This window comes from Triticum aestivum, chromosome 3D, assembly GCF_018294505.1.
Source record: "Triticum aestivum cultivar Chinese Spring chromosome 3D, IWGSC CS RefSeq v2.1, whole genome shotgun sequence".
Taxonomy (NCBI): domain Eukaryota; kingdom Viridiplantae; phylum Streptophyta; class Magnoliopsida; order Poales; family Poaceae; genus Triticum; species Triticum aestivum.
In genome coordinates, this window is record NC_057802.1 from 214,222,279 (window position 1) to 214,238,926 (window position 16,648).

The 16,648-nt window shown below is 43.2% G+C and overlaps 1 protein-coding gene across 9 annotated transcripts; it reads right to left on the reverse strand.

Moving 5' to 3' along the window:
• Window positions 1-9,020: 9,020 nt before the first annotated feature.
• On the reverse strand, window positions 9,021-14,185 carry LOC123078268 (uncharacterized). 9 transcript variants are annotated; one of them, XR_006437294.1, is made up of 3 exons: window positions 11,746-14,185; window positions 11,153-11,323; window positions 9,021-9,951 (listed from the first exon to the last, which is right to left on the reverse strand). XR_006437294.1 is itself a non-coding variant. In XM_044500718.1 (2 exons), exon 2 carries the CDS (start codon window positions 12,281-12,283, stop codon window positions 11,276-11,278), a length of 1,008 nt encoding a protein of 335 aa, XP_044356653.1. In that variant the 5' UTR covers window positions 12,284-12,367; window positions 12,688-14,185; the 3' UTR covers window positions 9,021-11,275. The 9 variants fall into 9 exon arrangements, 3 of the variants coding, with proteins under 3 accessions (XP_044356653.1, XP_044356652.1, XP_044356651.1); XR_006437293.1 differs by having other exon boundaries at window positions 9,021-10,571; XR_006437291.1 differs by adding an exon at window positions 10,474-10,571 and having other exon boundaries at window positions 11,153-14,185.
• Between the last annotated feature and the right edge of the window lie 2,463 nt (window positions 14,186-16,648).

Genomic DNA, 16,648 nt, shown 5'->3' on the forward strand with positions numbered 1-16,648 from the left:
CATATCTGTACAACATCTACATAAGAAGCAAGACACTGATTTAGTCTACAATAACAAGCAGGCAAGGCCGGTCCTGTTCTTCTAGGGGGCCCTGGGCGAACTCAGAAAATGGGCCTATCGACTATTAGTGGAGTAAAGATGCTAGCTTTCATACATGTATACCATGAAATTATTTGACTTGAACATGAGATGAAACATCGACAACTGAAGTTTCATTTGCAACGTTGAATTTGTCAGTATTCTCAGTTACAACATTCACAAAAAGAAGATTGTAGAAGTAAAAACTAGTGATTAAGTAGAAAGCAAGAAATGGAATACTAACAATAGAATGGCAGAGGGAAGATCATGCTCAAAGGCAATAGCCATTGATTAGTGTGGTTCTTTTGAAATTGGAATCTACTAATAAAGAATATGACATGAATCAAGGAGGAGAACAGAGAAAAATCATGCTCAAAGGACCAACATGTTTTATTTGCTTGATATATTGATCCAACGAATTTATTTCAGCCATGTATGGAGTGGATTGACCCGAAAGTACCAACTCACATAAGCAATTCCTATGAACTAAACTGCAGGAAAACAAATATTCATATGTGTGTAGTGAAGGGAGACAAACAAAGGGACCCGAAGAAATTGAACTACATACCTTCTATTCCTCCCTGAAGAGTTGATCCCCGAATCTCGTGACAGCCTTCATATGCATTTCCTTTGCCCATGGTTAAGTCGTGTAGTCTCAGCATTCAACATCTCTGTGAACTTGTCAAACAGTTTGGTTCTTTCCTCTGCCATCTTAGCCACGGTCTTCTCCTTTGCAGCCTCATATGCAAGTCAACTAGCTTCTACCTTCTGAGCAGATAGTTGACTCTGCAATTCCATTATCTCTTCATTTTGCACCTTAGTGTCAGCTTGTGCTTGTAGAAAAGCACCAGTATGTTCTTTCATGATATTGACCTCAGTAGGGGCTTCCTTATATTTTCCCCTGGCTTTTGTTCGCACACGAACACGTCACCGTGTACCTCCAACTCCGAGGTGATGCACCGCAGCTCACGTCAAATGAGACCCGGCCGGAAGCGCGGTACGCAGGCAATCCGGCGGGTGCTTTTGAGGACCCGAAACCCCACACACCCGGGAGGGACCCTGTCAGGGCGCGCGGCGGCTATGGGCTGCCCTACGTCGACCTGATCGCCCCTAGGGCCTCGAGGTTCGCCGCCCCGCAACAAGAAGAACAAACGAAGAATGAGGAAGAAGAAGAACAAGGGAGAGAGATAAAAGTAAAGGTAAAAGTGGTACATGGATTTAATCGATTGTGTGTTGTTAAATTGGCCGTCACCCCTTAGGTATATAAGAGGCGGATGGACTTCCCGTACAAGAAAAGGACTCCAAATCATGTCCAAATCACGTCCAAATCTTTCCAAAATTAACGAACTCGGATTTAGGTAAGTCGGAAACATCAGTTCGATTTTTAGATCCCACAGGCTACAAACGATCTCAGATGAAGATGAGCCCAAAAGCAAATTTGACCGTTTCGATGAGACGAACAACTTTCGTGTTGAACGTTTTCCATCAGAGGCTATCTTAATTAAGTTTCATGCCATTCTTTAATCTGGTGTCAACATGAGCATCTCTGAACTTGTCATAACTATTATATAAGAGCTCCGTTTTAGACCATGTTCATATCCATCTCGATCTTCTTAAAGAGAGCCATCCAGAGGTGACCTCCAATCATAAGTTTGAATTAGTCTTGATATAACTTAAAGCTATTCTTTATGATTGTGCCACTTTTGAGCGTCAACACATCCCCCCTATTTTTTCGCAAAGCTAGCGTGCCGAAAAATAACTTCTACCATGCTGGTTCTAAGGACGATGTCAACACTCTATCGTCCATCTATATGCTTAGGGCGATAATTATATATCGGCCATGTTTATGCTTAGGGCGATCATTCTATATCGGCTATTTGCAACAAAATACAGCTAATCAAATGCATGATGATGTGGTAATACCCTTGGATGATGTAAGAAATTATATTGCATCCATGGATCGAAACAAGTCCATGGAGGGTAACCAATCATACTTGAGGATGAATACCATGTCATAGGTCTCAATGATGTAGTTGAAGAATATGGATAATAGTTGAATCGAAGATTTCGATGCGCTAACCTTCGGCTTGGTTGTTCATAGCATTCACTCTTCCCTTTCTTCATCTTTGTTGCACTTCTCGCAATGGAAGCTTGTATATCATTCTTGTTCCGAGTTCCTCCTTTTGGAACCCATGCCATGTTCTTCTTTTCAAGTTCTTGTGCACTTAGCTTTTGCAATTTCTTCTTTTGCCAATACAACAAGCCGAGTTGGCACCTCGGCTGTGATTTAATTTCGACCAATGGCAATTATTTTTTGGCCTTGTGCACCCTCAAATTCTTTTCTTCAGACCTGGCACTTTGACTCTTAACAATTGATTGCTTCACTTCTTTGCCTTTTGTAGCCAATGTGAGCTCTTTAATTGGCTCTTTATCTTTTAAGATCAAATCTGAATTGGCACTCTCGCGACCATCTTTTTTAACTCGATATACTTGTTCGACAACCTCTTTCTTCTTCCTTGAGATTCGGACCGATTCTTTATGATTGAAACGGTCTTTGACATGTGATTGTTCAAATGTTGATCTTCTCGGAGCTGCACAATATTGGTGAGATGGTCTAAAATAAGATGGAGAATGTGCCCTTGTATCATACCTGTCCCATGAAGGATATGGATCTACATGAGCATAGGGAGGTGTAACACCCCGCATGTAACTTGCCATATTTGTAACTCCGACTCTTGCCATTTCCGGCTATGTGATATGTTTTCCCTCCGTTGTCGGGTTTTGTCTTTCGTTTTGTATTTTTTCATGTCATGCATTTTCATATCATGTCATCATGTGCATTGCATTCGCATACGTGTTCGTCTCATACATCCGAGCATTTTCCCCGTTGTCCGTTTTCCAATCCGGCGCTCCTATCTCCTCCGGTGCACCCCTCTAGTTTTCTTTCGTGTGCGTGTGTCAAACTTTCTCGGAATGGACCGAGGCTTGTCAAGTGGTCTTCTTATACCACCCGGAGACTACCGGTCAAGTTTCGTTCCATTCGGAGGTCGTTTGGTACTCCAACGGTTAACCGGGCTTCCGCTAAGTCCATTTGAGTGTCCAGCAAAAACCCCCTCCAATACCATCCCAAAACCCACCAAACTCTCTTCCATGCTCTAGGTCGTTCGATCACGATCGTGTGGGCGAAAACCGCACCTCATTTGAAGTCTCCTAGCTCCCTCTACCTATTTATAAGTGGGCATCCCGAAAAACGAAATCTCAGACGAAACCCTAGAAATTTTCCCACCGCGCCGCCGGACGCGTCCGCCCGCGCCGGACAACGTCCGCCGCCGCGCCCCGGCGAATCCGCCGCCGCCACGTGGCGCGCCTCCACCACGCCGCCGCCGAGGCCCGCCGGCCCGCTCCCGGCCCTCCGGCCCGCGCCTCCGCCGCCTCTCCCGTCGCCGGCCGGCCGCCGCCGCCGCCACGAGCTCGCCCGCCGGCCCCGCCGACCCGCCGGACTCCTCTGCCGCCGCCGCGCCTCGGGAACCCGCCGCCTCGCCGGCGCCGGACCCCGTCGTCCCCTGCCTCGCCGGCGTCAACCTTCCTAGCCGGAGCCCGAGCCCAAACTCCTCGCCCGATCCAGATCTCTGTACGGCGTTGACTTCCCCGAGCCTCTATTTTTTTCTAAGTCTCGATTTTTCATCAGCATGTGCTCCTGTTTGAGATGCCGTAACTTTGTGCATGTAGCTCCGATTCGCGCGTGTAATATGTCAATTTGTTCGCCTCGTGATGCTCTTCATTTTATTCAATTGCACCATTTTCATTAGAGGTCATCTTCATGCCCAAATCTTCGTTGGAAGAGGGCTAGTTGCTGTTAATCTCTGGTTCTTATCAGAACTTGGAGATTTGTCATTTTTGTATCTTTTATTCTGTGCATCTTCTGAGCATGAGCTCTAGATGTGTTTTGAAGTATGCCATGCCATCTTTCCAATGGTATAGTCCATGTATTTTTGTGATCTCTGTGGTAACTAGCACAAGCATGCAAAGTAGGTCCCGTAATAATTCTGATTTCAGGGACTTAGTGATTTTCTTTGTCTGCTGTAATTTTGTTGCCATGTAAACTTGATGCTACAGAGAGATCCATGCATATTTTGGAGATGTTCAGTAAGAATGTTTTGTAGCTATAGTTGTAATTGATCCATTCGTGGCAATTTTAGAGTACCATAGCATGACTCAATCTTGATCTACTTTTGCTATAAAATATTTTTGGCAGATTCTTAACATGATATGCATTTTTGCCAAGCTTATTGTAGTTGATCCATATATGCTATGCAATTATTCTTGCCATGGATAGCTTCATAAACATGCCATCTTGCTGTAGGTATGCTGGGTTTGTCATGCATTGATCTGTAGTGAGTGCATCAAGCTCACAAAGAGGCCTACATATTAATATTTCTGCCATGCTCTGTTTTCTGCTAAGTCTGAAACCGGATAACGAAACTTGCTATGTTTACATGCTTGCCATCATACCTTCTGGTCCTTTTTGGCTTATGGTCAGTAAGGGAATTTTGTCATGTGCATTTAGTAGAACACTACCATGCCTTGTTTTGCTATGTTAAGTTCTTGTAGCATGTTGATTTCGTGCTCTGAACATTGCTACCTGATGATGATTTCTGCCATGTCCAGTTTTTCACTAAGTCTGTGAACCTGTAATCTTTTGCACTTTTGCCATGCTTGTTTGAGCTTGATATGTTGTGAACTATCCGTAGCTCAGTGTTCATCTTTTGTCAAGCATCTCCTGTAGATTACTGCCATGTACTTTGTTGCTATGTTGGGGTGCTGTAGCCTTGTTGCTTGTTGCATTTTAGGTGCTATCTTGCTGTTTATCACAGATTCGTGTCATTCTTGTTTTGCTTGCCATTTGCAAACCGCGCATCCGATTCCGGTGATCTTTATATGGATTTCGACCGAAATCACCTCATCTTTCCAGCATGCTTGGTTTGCCAAGTTACTGCCATGTTCATCTTTTTCCTTCCGGAGCACGCATATGCATCGCATATCATATCTTGCATATCATACATGTTTTGCATCATGGTGTTTGCGCATTTCTCGTTGTTGATTGTGGTTTCGTTTGTTTGTGTTCTTGTCTTGGGTAGATCCGGGAGACGAGTTCGTGAACGAGGAACCTGTCGAGTACGCTTACGAGGATCAAGCTTTCGACAACTCTGAGAATCTTGCAGGCAAGATGACCACCCCTCGAAATCACTTCTATCTTTGCTATGCTAGTTGTTCGCTCTATTGCCATGCTCGCTACCTATCACTTGCTATATCATGTCTCCTATTTCAGCCATGCCAGCCCCTAACCATCCTCTCCTAGCAAACCGTTGTTTGGCTATGTTACCGCTTTTGCTCAGCCCCTCTTATAGTGTTGCTAGTTGCAGGTGAAGTTGAAGTTTGTTCCATGTCGGAACATGGATATGTTGGGATATCACAATATCTCTTATTTAATTAATGCATTTATATATTTTGGTAAAGGGTGGAAGGCTCGGCCTTATGCCTGGTGTTTTGTTCCACTCTTGCCGCCCTAGTTACTGTTATACCGGGATTATGTTCCTTGAGTTTGCGTTCCTTACGCGGTCGGGTGATTTATGGGACCCCCTTGACAGTTCGCCTTGAATAAAACTCCTCCAGCAAGGCCCAACCTTGGTTTTACCATTTGCGACCTATAACTTTTTCCCCCGGGTTTTCTAGAGCCCGAGGGTCATCTTTACTTTAAACCCCCGGGCCAGTGCTCCTCTGAGTATTGGTCCAAACTGTCAGTCGCCGGTGGCCACCAGGGGCAACTCTGGACTGGCCTATCGGAAGCTTGGACAATCCGGTGTGCCCTGAGAACGAGATATGTGCAGCTCCTATCGGGATTTGTCGGCACATTCGGGCGGCTTTGCTGGTCTTGTTTTACCATTGTCGAGATGTCTTGTAAACCGGGATTCCGAGACTGATCGGGTTTTTCCGGGAGAAGGTTTATCCTTCGTTGACCGTGAGAGCTTATGATGGGCTAAGTTGGGACACCCCTGCAGGGTATTATCTTTCGAAAGCCGTGCCCGCGGTTATGAGGCAGATGGGAATTTGTTAATGTCCGGTTGTAGATAACTTGTCACTTGACCCAATTAAAATACATCAACTGCGTGTGTAGCCGTGATGGTCTCTTCTCGGCGGAGTCCGGGAAGTGAACACGGTCTGAGTTATGTATGACGTAAGTAGGTGTTCAGGATCACTTCTTGGTCATTGCTAGATGACGTCCGTTCCTTTGCTTCTCTTCTCGCTCTCATTTGCGCAGTTAGCCACCATATATGCTTTTGCCGCTGCAGCTCCACCTCACTACTCCTCCTTGTCCTACAAGCTTAAATAGTCTTGATCTCGCGGGTGTGAGATTGCTGAGTCCCGTGACTCACAGATACTTCCAAAACAGTTGCAGGTGCCGGCGATGCCAGTGCAGTCGATGGCGTCGATCTCAAGTGGGAGTTCGACGAGGAACGGGGTCGTTACTATGTGTCTTTTCCTGATGATCAGTAGTGGAGCCCAGTTGGGACGATCGGGGATCTAGCATTTGGGGTTGTCTTATTTTCATCTGGATTTTGACCGTAGTCGGTCTTTATGATTGTATTTTGGATGATGTATGATGATATTTATGTATTGTGTGAAGTGGCGATTGTAAGCCAACTCTTTATCCCATTCTTGTTCATTACATGGGATTGTGTGAAGATGACCCTTCTTGCGACAAAACCACGATGCGGTTATGCCTCTAAGTCGTGCCTCGACACGTGGGAGATATAGCCTCATCGTGGGCGTTTCAGGAGGCATCCATGACATTGGCATTGGCGGCCCAAAATAAGGATATGAAGATGGTTTGAAGTTCTCACTTTGTCAATACCGATCCTTATATTTGCGCCTAAGGGGTGATCTTAATGCTTTTGAATTTCTTGGCCGATAAGCACTTTTCTCTTCACTCCTTTTTTGATATTTTTCCAATAGCTGCGTGAAAGTGACTTTCGGCTTTTCACATTTGTGCTTACCTCGGCCTTTGCTTCCTTTGATTGTGCTTGCACTGATCTTTGGATTTTCGTGTTGCCCCCCCAGTACTTGGCATCTTCTGTGCAACCTTGATGGAACTCCTGACTTCAAGAACATTTTTGTTGTGCTCTTGAACAACTTCTTTACTTGAAAACTTGATCCCATCATCCACAGTTTTTACCTTCTCATGTTTAAATGGATCGGCTTGAAGTAGCCGATGCAAAAATCGTTTACCATCAGGACCAATCAGAATAGACTGGTCATCTCTTGGTGTCTCAACAAATTTCAATCGTCCTTTATCAATTGCCGATTAAACTATTTGACGAAACATGTTGCAATCCTCAAAATTATGTTTCAATGAATGATGCAACCTGCAATACATTCGTCCTTGAATTGATGGCTTGACATGGTGATCAAGAATTCTTATGTAATTATTTTTCAGCAACAAATCAAATATTTGATTACACATGCTTGAATTGAAGGTAAACTGTTTATTTTCTAGCTGATCTTACTGTGAGAACGGCTTTGGAGTTAAGCAAACGAATGGTTCAGATTTTACATCACCCCATTCGGCTATGCATTGTGTTTTGCACTCTATCTCCGATGTCTTTGAAAAACCAATTATACTATCATCGGTTTTCTCAACAGAGTATAACCTTGGCTTTAAATTTCTGAAATCAAAATAGTTAGAACATACATGTCTCAATTGAGACCATGTGATACGTCTCCAACGTATCTATAATTTTTGATTATTCCATGCTATTATATTATCTGTTTTGGATGTTTTATATGCATTAATATGCTATTTTATATTATTTTTGGGACTAACCTATCAACCTAGAACCCAATGCCAGTTTCTGTTTTTTCCTTGTTTTTGAGCTTCGCAGAAAAGGAATAATAAACGGAGTCCAAACGGAATAAAACTTCATGATGATTTTTTTTGGACCAGAAGACACCCAGGGGGCTTGGAGTCCAAGCCAGAAGAGCCACGAGGCGGCGGCAAGGGTGGAGAGCGCGCCCTAGGGGGGCGCCCCCCTACCTTGTGGGCCTCTCGGGACTCCTCTAACCTAGCCCTTCCTCCTATATATTGACATATATTCCAGAACCACAAGAAGCATCCACGAAAACACTTATCCACCGCCGCAACCTTCTGCTCCAGTGAGATCCCATCTTGGGGACTTTTCCGGCATCCTGCCAGAGGGGGATTCGATCACGGAGGGCATCTACATCAACTCTATTGCCCTTCCGGTGATGCGTGAGTAGTTTACCATAGACCTACGGGTCAATAGCTAGTAGCTAGATGGCTTCTTCTCTCTCTTTGATTCTCAATACCATGTTCTCCTCGATGTTCTTGGATATCTATCCGATGTAATCTTCTTTTGCGGTGTGTTTGTCGAGATCCGATGAATTGTGTACTTATAATCATCTTATCTATAAATATTATTTGAATCTTCTCTGAATTCTTATATGCATGATTTGATATCTTGGTATTTCTCTTTGAATTATCGGTTTGGTTTGGCCAACTAGATTGGTTTTTCTTGCAACGGGAGAGGTGCTTAGCTTTTGGGTTCAATCTTGCATGATTTCATCCAGTGAAAAAGTAGGGGTAGCGAGACACTGATCATTTGTGAGTATAGTGGGGTTTTTATGCCCAAACTACGAATGTCGAATTCTCCACAAGGACTAGACGATCAGCAACGGCGCAAGACTAAAGCTAAGTAACATGATTCGGGTGATGATAGCAGGAAAATAAACCTAAGCTATCTAAGACAGTTCCAGAAAATCAACAGACAAAGTAAATGAAAAGAAGCAAAGGGAGGTTCAGATTATACTTTTTGTCTTTTTGGTATTATTTTTATTTGCATGAGAAACTAAAACAGTAACACAAAGGGAAAAACAGGACATGAACACATATAGCAGAATGGATATGGGTCACATTACAAACATATTTGTCACAGAGACGGAGCTATCACAGAGACTGAAAATTAAACACACACAAAGTTAACTAGTACTGGAAGTAGAAATACACAGGGTGAACACACATACATGCTAGCAAAATACTAATACTGATTCTGATAGATCAATCACCTCCCAAATTAAGAGGGCATCAACAAGTCAGATCCAACATAACAACACAACCCTGGACATTACTCAATTCTGAACATTACACTTCTAAAGTTCGCAATAGAGAGAGAGAGCAGCAAGATTCAGATTCAGAGAAGTGCAGCAGCAGATTTGAGGATGAAGAAGAAGCAGCAACGAGCAGCAAGTTAGGAGCAGCAGCAAGGCGTAGGAAGCAGAAGCAGGGAAGAGCAGCAACAGAAGGGGCGAGGGGAGGAGCAACGGCAGTTGGAGAAGAAGATCAGCAGCATGGGGGCACTCACGCGGAGGACCAGACGCCCGTGACCCTCTTGTCTGGTCCGGCGCGCGAGGTGTGGAGGTGGCTGGAGATGGTGGATGGATTTGGTGGCGTGTGGTGGGTGTGCTGGTGGCGCGATGGCGCACCGCCACGCCGGCCTGGCCGCGACGGCAGCCGGTAGTGGAGAAGGAGGGGTGAGGGAGAGAGATGTGTGCCAGGCCCAAAGGGAATTGAGGCTGCGCTAGGGATTTTGATCCCCTCCTCTGTTCTGCCACTTTACGATTTGGCCCTGCTATTTCTCTTCTTTCTTCCCAAGTTGGTCCTGCCATCTATAGCTTGGCCCCTTGATTACTTCAATTCTTCTCGCTCAAGTCCCTTTCTTCACTTCTTTCCTGCCCTTCTCTCTTCTCAATAGCCAATTTGTCCAAATCTTGAAGTTTATAGTGCCTTTGCGCACTTTTCTGCAAAATAATCAAATGACGAGTAAATGATCTTTTATATGATTTTCATTCAAATATATCATAGTTCATAACAAGAATGGATCGTTGGATCACAATAAATGGTGTGTTTGTGTGCCAAAATAGGAATAGGAAATGCACTTATCAAGTTCCCCCACACTTAAATCTTTACTTGTCCTCAAGTAAAGGCATTTGACAGGAGCAAGGTAGTGAACGGCGAACTGACTGGAGGATGTCCCAGTGAAGTAGATCTCCAAACAATGCATGCTTTGAACTTCGCTAGTGAAAATCTATGGTTAAGAGTGCTACAAAGCAATAGGATACTAGTAGACTCTATTATTTTAAACTTTTACAATGATAAAAGTGGATCAACAAGTTCAAATGCTGATTGTGCCAAAGGGTTCCTAAAGAGAGCATGATCCCAGAAAAAACTTATTATCCAGAACATAACATTATGGTTGAAGCACTTATTGAATTTGAAGGAAGTAATGATAATATTTTATCGGTCTCACCAAAGGAACATACCACCGATCCCGAGAACATGCTATACACCTGGCTCGACCAATTTTTTTGTTTGTCTCCCCAAAGGAACATACCACCGATCCAGAGAACTTGGTATACACCTGGTTTGACAATTACAATTTTTATTATTAATTACTGCCCAAGCTAACCTGATTTCACATGCCACCGATCCAGGAAACATGACATGCTACTGTAGGTAGTTAGACTTATTTATTCATTATTACTTATCTTAAATGAATAACGCATAAGCACAAAAACATGAATCATCACTTCTCCATGTCTGGTTCACATGCCACCGATCCAGGGAACATAGCATACTAGTCCATAGTGGTAAAGTGATTGCTCTCAATGGGAACACAATAGGCACAAACTCATCATCTAACACTTAATGATCTGAGTGTATCAAGGTAAAAGCAGAAAATGATTAAGTTTACTAGTGCACTAGGGATTTGAGCACTCAAAACTAATAGCTTTCACTACTTTCAGCAAAGCAAACAGGGTGTAGATCACTAGTTTACAGGGCATTCAACAATCAGTTCGCATATTCTCATCAAGCACCATATGTCAAAGGTGAAATTCAGTGGGACAACATTTAAGAAATGGCACAAGCAACCCAAATAGCAATTTAATTCAGCAAGCATCAATGGATGATGATTTCAAAATGGGTCATGAAACAACTCACCGGGCTTTGATGATGTAGCACTCTCGATCACCTCACCAACTGCAGCTCCTCTCCTTTTGCTTCTCTATCCTCATGCCTGCTCCAGCTTCACTCTTCTTCGTGTGTGCCCCTTGCTTCTCCTCTTCACCATGCTCTGAGTCCACCAGGGTCCCAAGGAATGTCACCTCGAACCTGGTCAGCATGAAGTGATTTGTGCACAAGCAAGAACCTAAAAGAGCACTCAACGAAAGAGACAATGCAAGTGGTAGGGACAATGCCCTCCAAGTCATCAATCGAATATCCAATTACATAAGCATAGCTATAAAGCACATGTTTAGGATGGTCGGAATCAGCAAGCTCAATACTAGCATGTGGATGATATGTTTCATTAAGCATGATTCTAGCATGAGAATGAAATGTTTCATTAAGCATACGTCTAGCACGAGGAAAGTAACTGTCATCAACACTAATGTGAGTAATGCCACTAACAGGGTATATATGATCATATCCAAGCAAATACTTTTTCAAATCTACTTTAACAGATGGCATCATGCAATGCAAAGTAGTAGCAAACAGATCATATGGACGCATGTCATCAAGAGGATTAGATAAACCTGCTACATTACGCTCTTGTATGACAATAGGCAAATGAATTTCTCGTTCTTCATCTTCAACTACAACAGCTTCTTCTACTTCTTCAAGAGTAATAGATGATGAATCTTCAACTTGATTGCTTGGGCTTTCGAGCTCTGGATCCTCTTGTTCCTTGTCTTTGAGTTGATCTTCTTCAATCTGAGGTATCTCTTCCTCTGGGCTCTTGCTATCTTGCTCAGCTGGATGTGACGGTGTTGGAAACTCACACACCTCAAGGGATATCCCTGAAATACTCAGCTCTAGCTGTGAAGAAATAGTGCCGCCAGCGTTGATGTTCTTCTCAATCTTCCTTACTTCCTCCACTAACTCTTTTCCACTCTTGATCTTCTTCATTTCCTCTAGTATCACCGGCCTGATTGGATCATCTTCAGCACTCCAAGTGAACTCGAGACTAAGCAATGTGAGCTTGTCTATATCGTCAAAATCATCTTGTGTGGGCACTTGTGTTGAAGGTGTTGGTTGACCAAATGGAGGACCATTTAACTCCATTGGCAACATCTCCTGGTTCTGAGGTATATGAATAGGAGCTGAATAAAACTGTTGTGGTGCATAGTTGTTGCTCTCCTCATTGTACCCAATTCCCTGCAATTGATAACTAGAGGCAAACGATGAGTTCTCAGGGCTGTTGTTCCTATATGACATATTCTGGTTTTCAGGCCACCCATATGAGTAATTGTTTTGGTATGAGCTAGGCTGTGGGGCGAAGCTCATGCCAAAACAATCGGGAGGGTGAGAGTAACCACGCTGACATTCAGCGGGTGAATGGCCCTGAAATCCACAGATATGGCATGTAGGAGCAACATAAGGATGGCCTCTAGAATAAGGATCATAAGAGCTAGGCCTATCCTCAAAAACTACTTCTCGCTGCCGAGCTAAATCATCTAATCGATGGGAAATCTTACTTATCAGTTCTTGAATACTTTCCGTGCTATTTGTAGTGTTGCTTGCATAAGCATGATTATCTGAGTAGAATGCCATTTCCAAGAAGACAATTCAACCTACAAAATGAACAAGAAAAGAAAGAGAAGATAACTGGAACAGTGGTTAGGGGTAAGAGATATATCACAAATATATGGCACCAGATAGAAACAGAAGCAAAACCTAGTCTATAGCCTAACACGGTCGCACGACGCTAGCCCCCGGCAATGGCGCCAAAATGATCGTTTTGTAAGTACAGTAGGGTTTTTACACCCAAACTATGGATGTTGAATTCTCCACAGGGACTAGACGATCAACGACGGCACAAGACTAAAGCTAGGTAACATGATTCGGGTGATGATAGCAGGAAAATAAACCTAAGCTATCTAAGACAGTTCCAGAAAATCAACAGACAAAGTAAATGAAAAGAAGCAAATGGAGGTTCAGATTATACTCTCTGTCTTTTTGGTATTATTTTTATTTGCATGAGAAACTAAAATAGTAACACAAAGGAAAAACAGGACATGAACACATATAGCAGAATGGATATGGGTCACATTACAAACATATTTGTCACAGAGACGAAGCTATCACAGAGACTGAAAATTAAACACACACAAAGTTAACTAGTACTGGAAGTAGAAATACACAGGGTGAACACACATACATGCTAGCAAAATACTAATACTCATAAGCAGATTCTGATAGATCAATCACCTCCCAAATTAAGAGGGCATCAACAAGTCAGATCCAACATAACAAGTACTATATTATACCAGTCTGAATATTACACAACCCTGGACATTACACAATTCTGAACATTATTACACTTCTAAAGTTCGCAATAGAGAGAGAGAGAGAGAGAGAGAGAGAGAGAGAGAGAGAGAGAGAGCAGCAGCAGCAGCAAGATTCAAATTCAGAGAAGTGTAGCAGCAGATTTGAGGATGAAGAAGCAGCAGCAGCGAGCAGCAAGTTAGGAGCAGCAGCAAGGCATAGGAAGCAGAAGCAGGGAAGAGCAGCAGCAGAAGGGGCGAGGGGAGGAGCAACGGCAGTTGGAGAAGAAGATCAGCAACATGGGGGCGCTCACGCGGAGGACCAGACGCCCGTGACCCTCTTGTCTGGTCCGGCGCGCGAGGTGTGGAGGTGGCTGGAGATGGTGGCGATGGTGGATGGATTTGGTGGCGTGTGGTGGGTGTGCTGGTGGCGCGGTGGCGCACCGCCACGCCGGCCTAGCCGCGGCGACGGCCGGTAGTGGAGAAGGAGGGGTGAGGGAGAGAGATGTGTGCCAGGCCCAAAGGGAATTTAGGCTGCGCTAGGGATTTTGATCCCCTCCTCTGTTCTGCCACTTTACGATTTGGCCCTGCTATTTCTCTTCTTTCTTCCCAAGTTGGTCCTGCCATCTATAGCTTGGCCCCTTGATTACTTCAATTCTTCTCGCTCAAGTCCCTTTCTTCACTTCTTTCGTGCCCTTCTCTCTTCTCAATAGCCAATTTGTCCGAATCTTGAAGTTTATAGTGCCTTTGCACACTTTTCTGCAAATAATCAAATGACGAGTAAATGATCTTTTATATGATTTTCATTCAAATATATCATAGTTCATAACAAGAATGGATCGTTGGATCACAATAAATGGTGTGTTTGTGTGCCAAAATATGAATAGGAAATGCACTTATCAGACACATATTGAATTGTTGCCATCAAGGATAAAAGATGGGGTTTTCATCATATTGCTTGAATTTATTCCTCTATATCATGTCATCTTACTTAAGGCGTTACTCCGTTCTTTATGAACTTAATACTCTAGATGCATGTTGGATAGCGGTCGATGTGTGGAGTAATAGTAGTAGATGCAGTGATGAGGACTTGACTACCTTGGATACGACCAAAAATATTGCATACATGCATATTTGTCAGGTGATTTCTAGTGCAAACTATTCAATAATCTATTTATGTTATCCAGAACAAAAATACTTCACACACTTTTGTGTTTCGTCTAATTGCAGGTTTATGGGACATTTGTATAATCCACATATGAAGATAAGGGAAAAGGAGAAGTTTAGGTTCTGTTCAAAAAGTCCTCTCACGTCACTTTTGGGCTAAGAGAAGATAAAGTCCAAGTCTCTCACGTTCTGGATTCAGATTCGGACTGCACAGACATACCTGACTCAAAACGCCAACAACTTTTTCATACGGACTCCGAATTGGGTGATTCATTTTTTGTTGGAAAGTAGATTTTGTGCTCTTTCCAACCCAATTGGATGCACCTTCAAATTCGTCCGGAGTATTGAGATATCGACGAAACAATCTGATGTAGCAGCAGAATTCGAGTCAAACAACAAGTCCAAAGGTGTTGCATCACCTCCACTTGGGCCCATGAGCCTTGTACGACCTAGGGTTAGTTTTAGGCTTACTTGGGACGTCCTTCCACCTCCTTGGCCGCCACCCCTTGCTCCTATATAAGTAGATCCATCTAGTAGCTTTTTCCTTGGGATTTCTTTAGTTAAAAGTTAGCCATTGCAACTTCGTGTACTTCGTTTGTGTCCAACGACCAGACCAAGACCGCTTACGGATCCCCACCTTTATCAATACTTCATATATATTTGCAATATTCAGATTGCTTTATCATATTCTTGCAGTTTTTTCGATTGCTTGCAGGAATAGACCTTCGTGGTCAGGTTGATCGTGCTCCGGCGTGGTCAATACCCTCTCGGAGTTGGTTTAGCGATTGCTAAGGCGCAACGTCGTGCACGTTTGTAGTCGGATCGTCAAATTCGTCTCCACCAAATCGATAGTTATCATCTCATCAAAAGATCGGGAAACCCTTGCCTCTATCAAGTGGTATCAGTTTTTCAGGTTGCTCGGTGAGAATTTCTAGTTTTTCCTAGATTAGATTTATTTTCTTACCTAGTTTCCAAGAAAAAGACACCAAAAAAGTTAGATCTATTCATCCTTTGTCCAAGCCAGTCTATGCCTTTACAATTTTCTTTTCATTGCTTGCATAATTGAATTATCGGTTGCATCGTCGTGTCGAGTTGTTGGTCTTAGTGTCTTGTTCGTTTAGAGTTTCGAGTTCTGTTCACATTATTCACGCCGCCGCTGCATCGTTATCCCTTCCGCTGTCCACCACACATCCATCAATTTCCAACACGTGCTACCCACTGTGTCATAATCATAGTTGAGATCGTCCACATCTTCGCTTGATCCAATCTGCATCTTATCTAGTTTGTTTTGGAAAGAGGGAGAGAGAAAAAAAGGCAGAGAGAAAAAAAAGAGAGAAAAAAAGTGAGAGAGAAAAAGGAGAGAAAGAAAATGAAAAAAAGTGAGAGAAAAAAAGAGAATAAAAAAAATTTCGGATCTATCTAGAATCAATCTCGTACCTGAATTCGGATTGGAATCTGTTTTGCGTAGTGTTCTGTAAAACAGGCATATCTTTTTCATATGAAGTCCATTTTGGCTTCACGAGTACTCAAATTAAAGCTAGCGACGAGACGCATCTAAATAGTTGCAAAAGCTAGTTCAATATTTGGCATCTCAAAATCGGCTTCTAAATAGGTCTTTTTGCCCTCCGAAGTTCGCGCATACAGTTTGTTCCAGTTTTTCAGGCCAGTTTTAGAATTCTTTGACTCCTCATATCAATTCGGAGTTGAGTAATTCTTTTTTCCTTGGAAAGCTTGAGTTAGTAGCATTCTTTGAAAAAAGTTATTAGAAAATTGGCTCAAACTTTTCAAGAGGAAAGTTGGAGAGAGAGTAGTTGCATATCCTGCTTGGCAGTTGTTTTTCATCATTATCTTTACTGTCGTTGTGATCTTCACTTATATCTTGCTATCCAAAGCTACTTAGTATCCTTTATTAATGCTAGTTGTGCTACGCCGTGACCTCATTAGTATTCTAGGCTCGCGTCTGTAGTCCGGTCTAGGCTAGGACAAGCACAGTACCGTCGTTGAG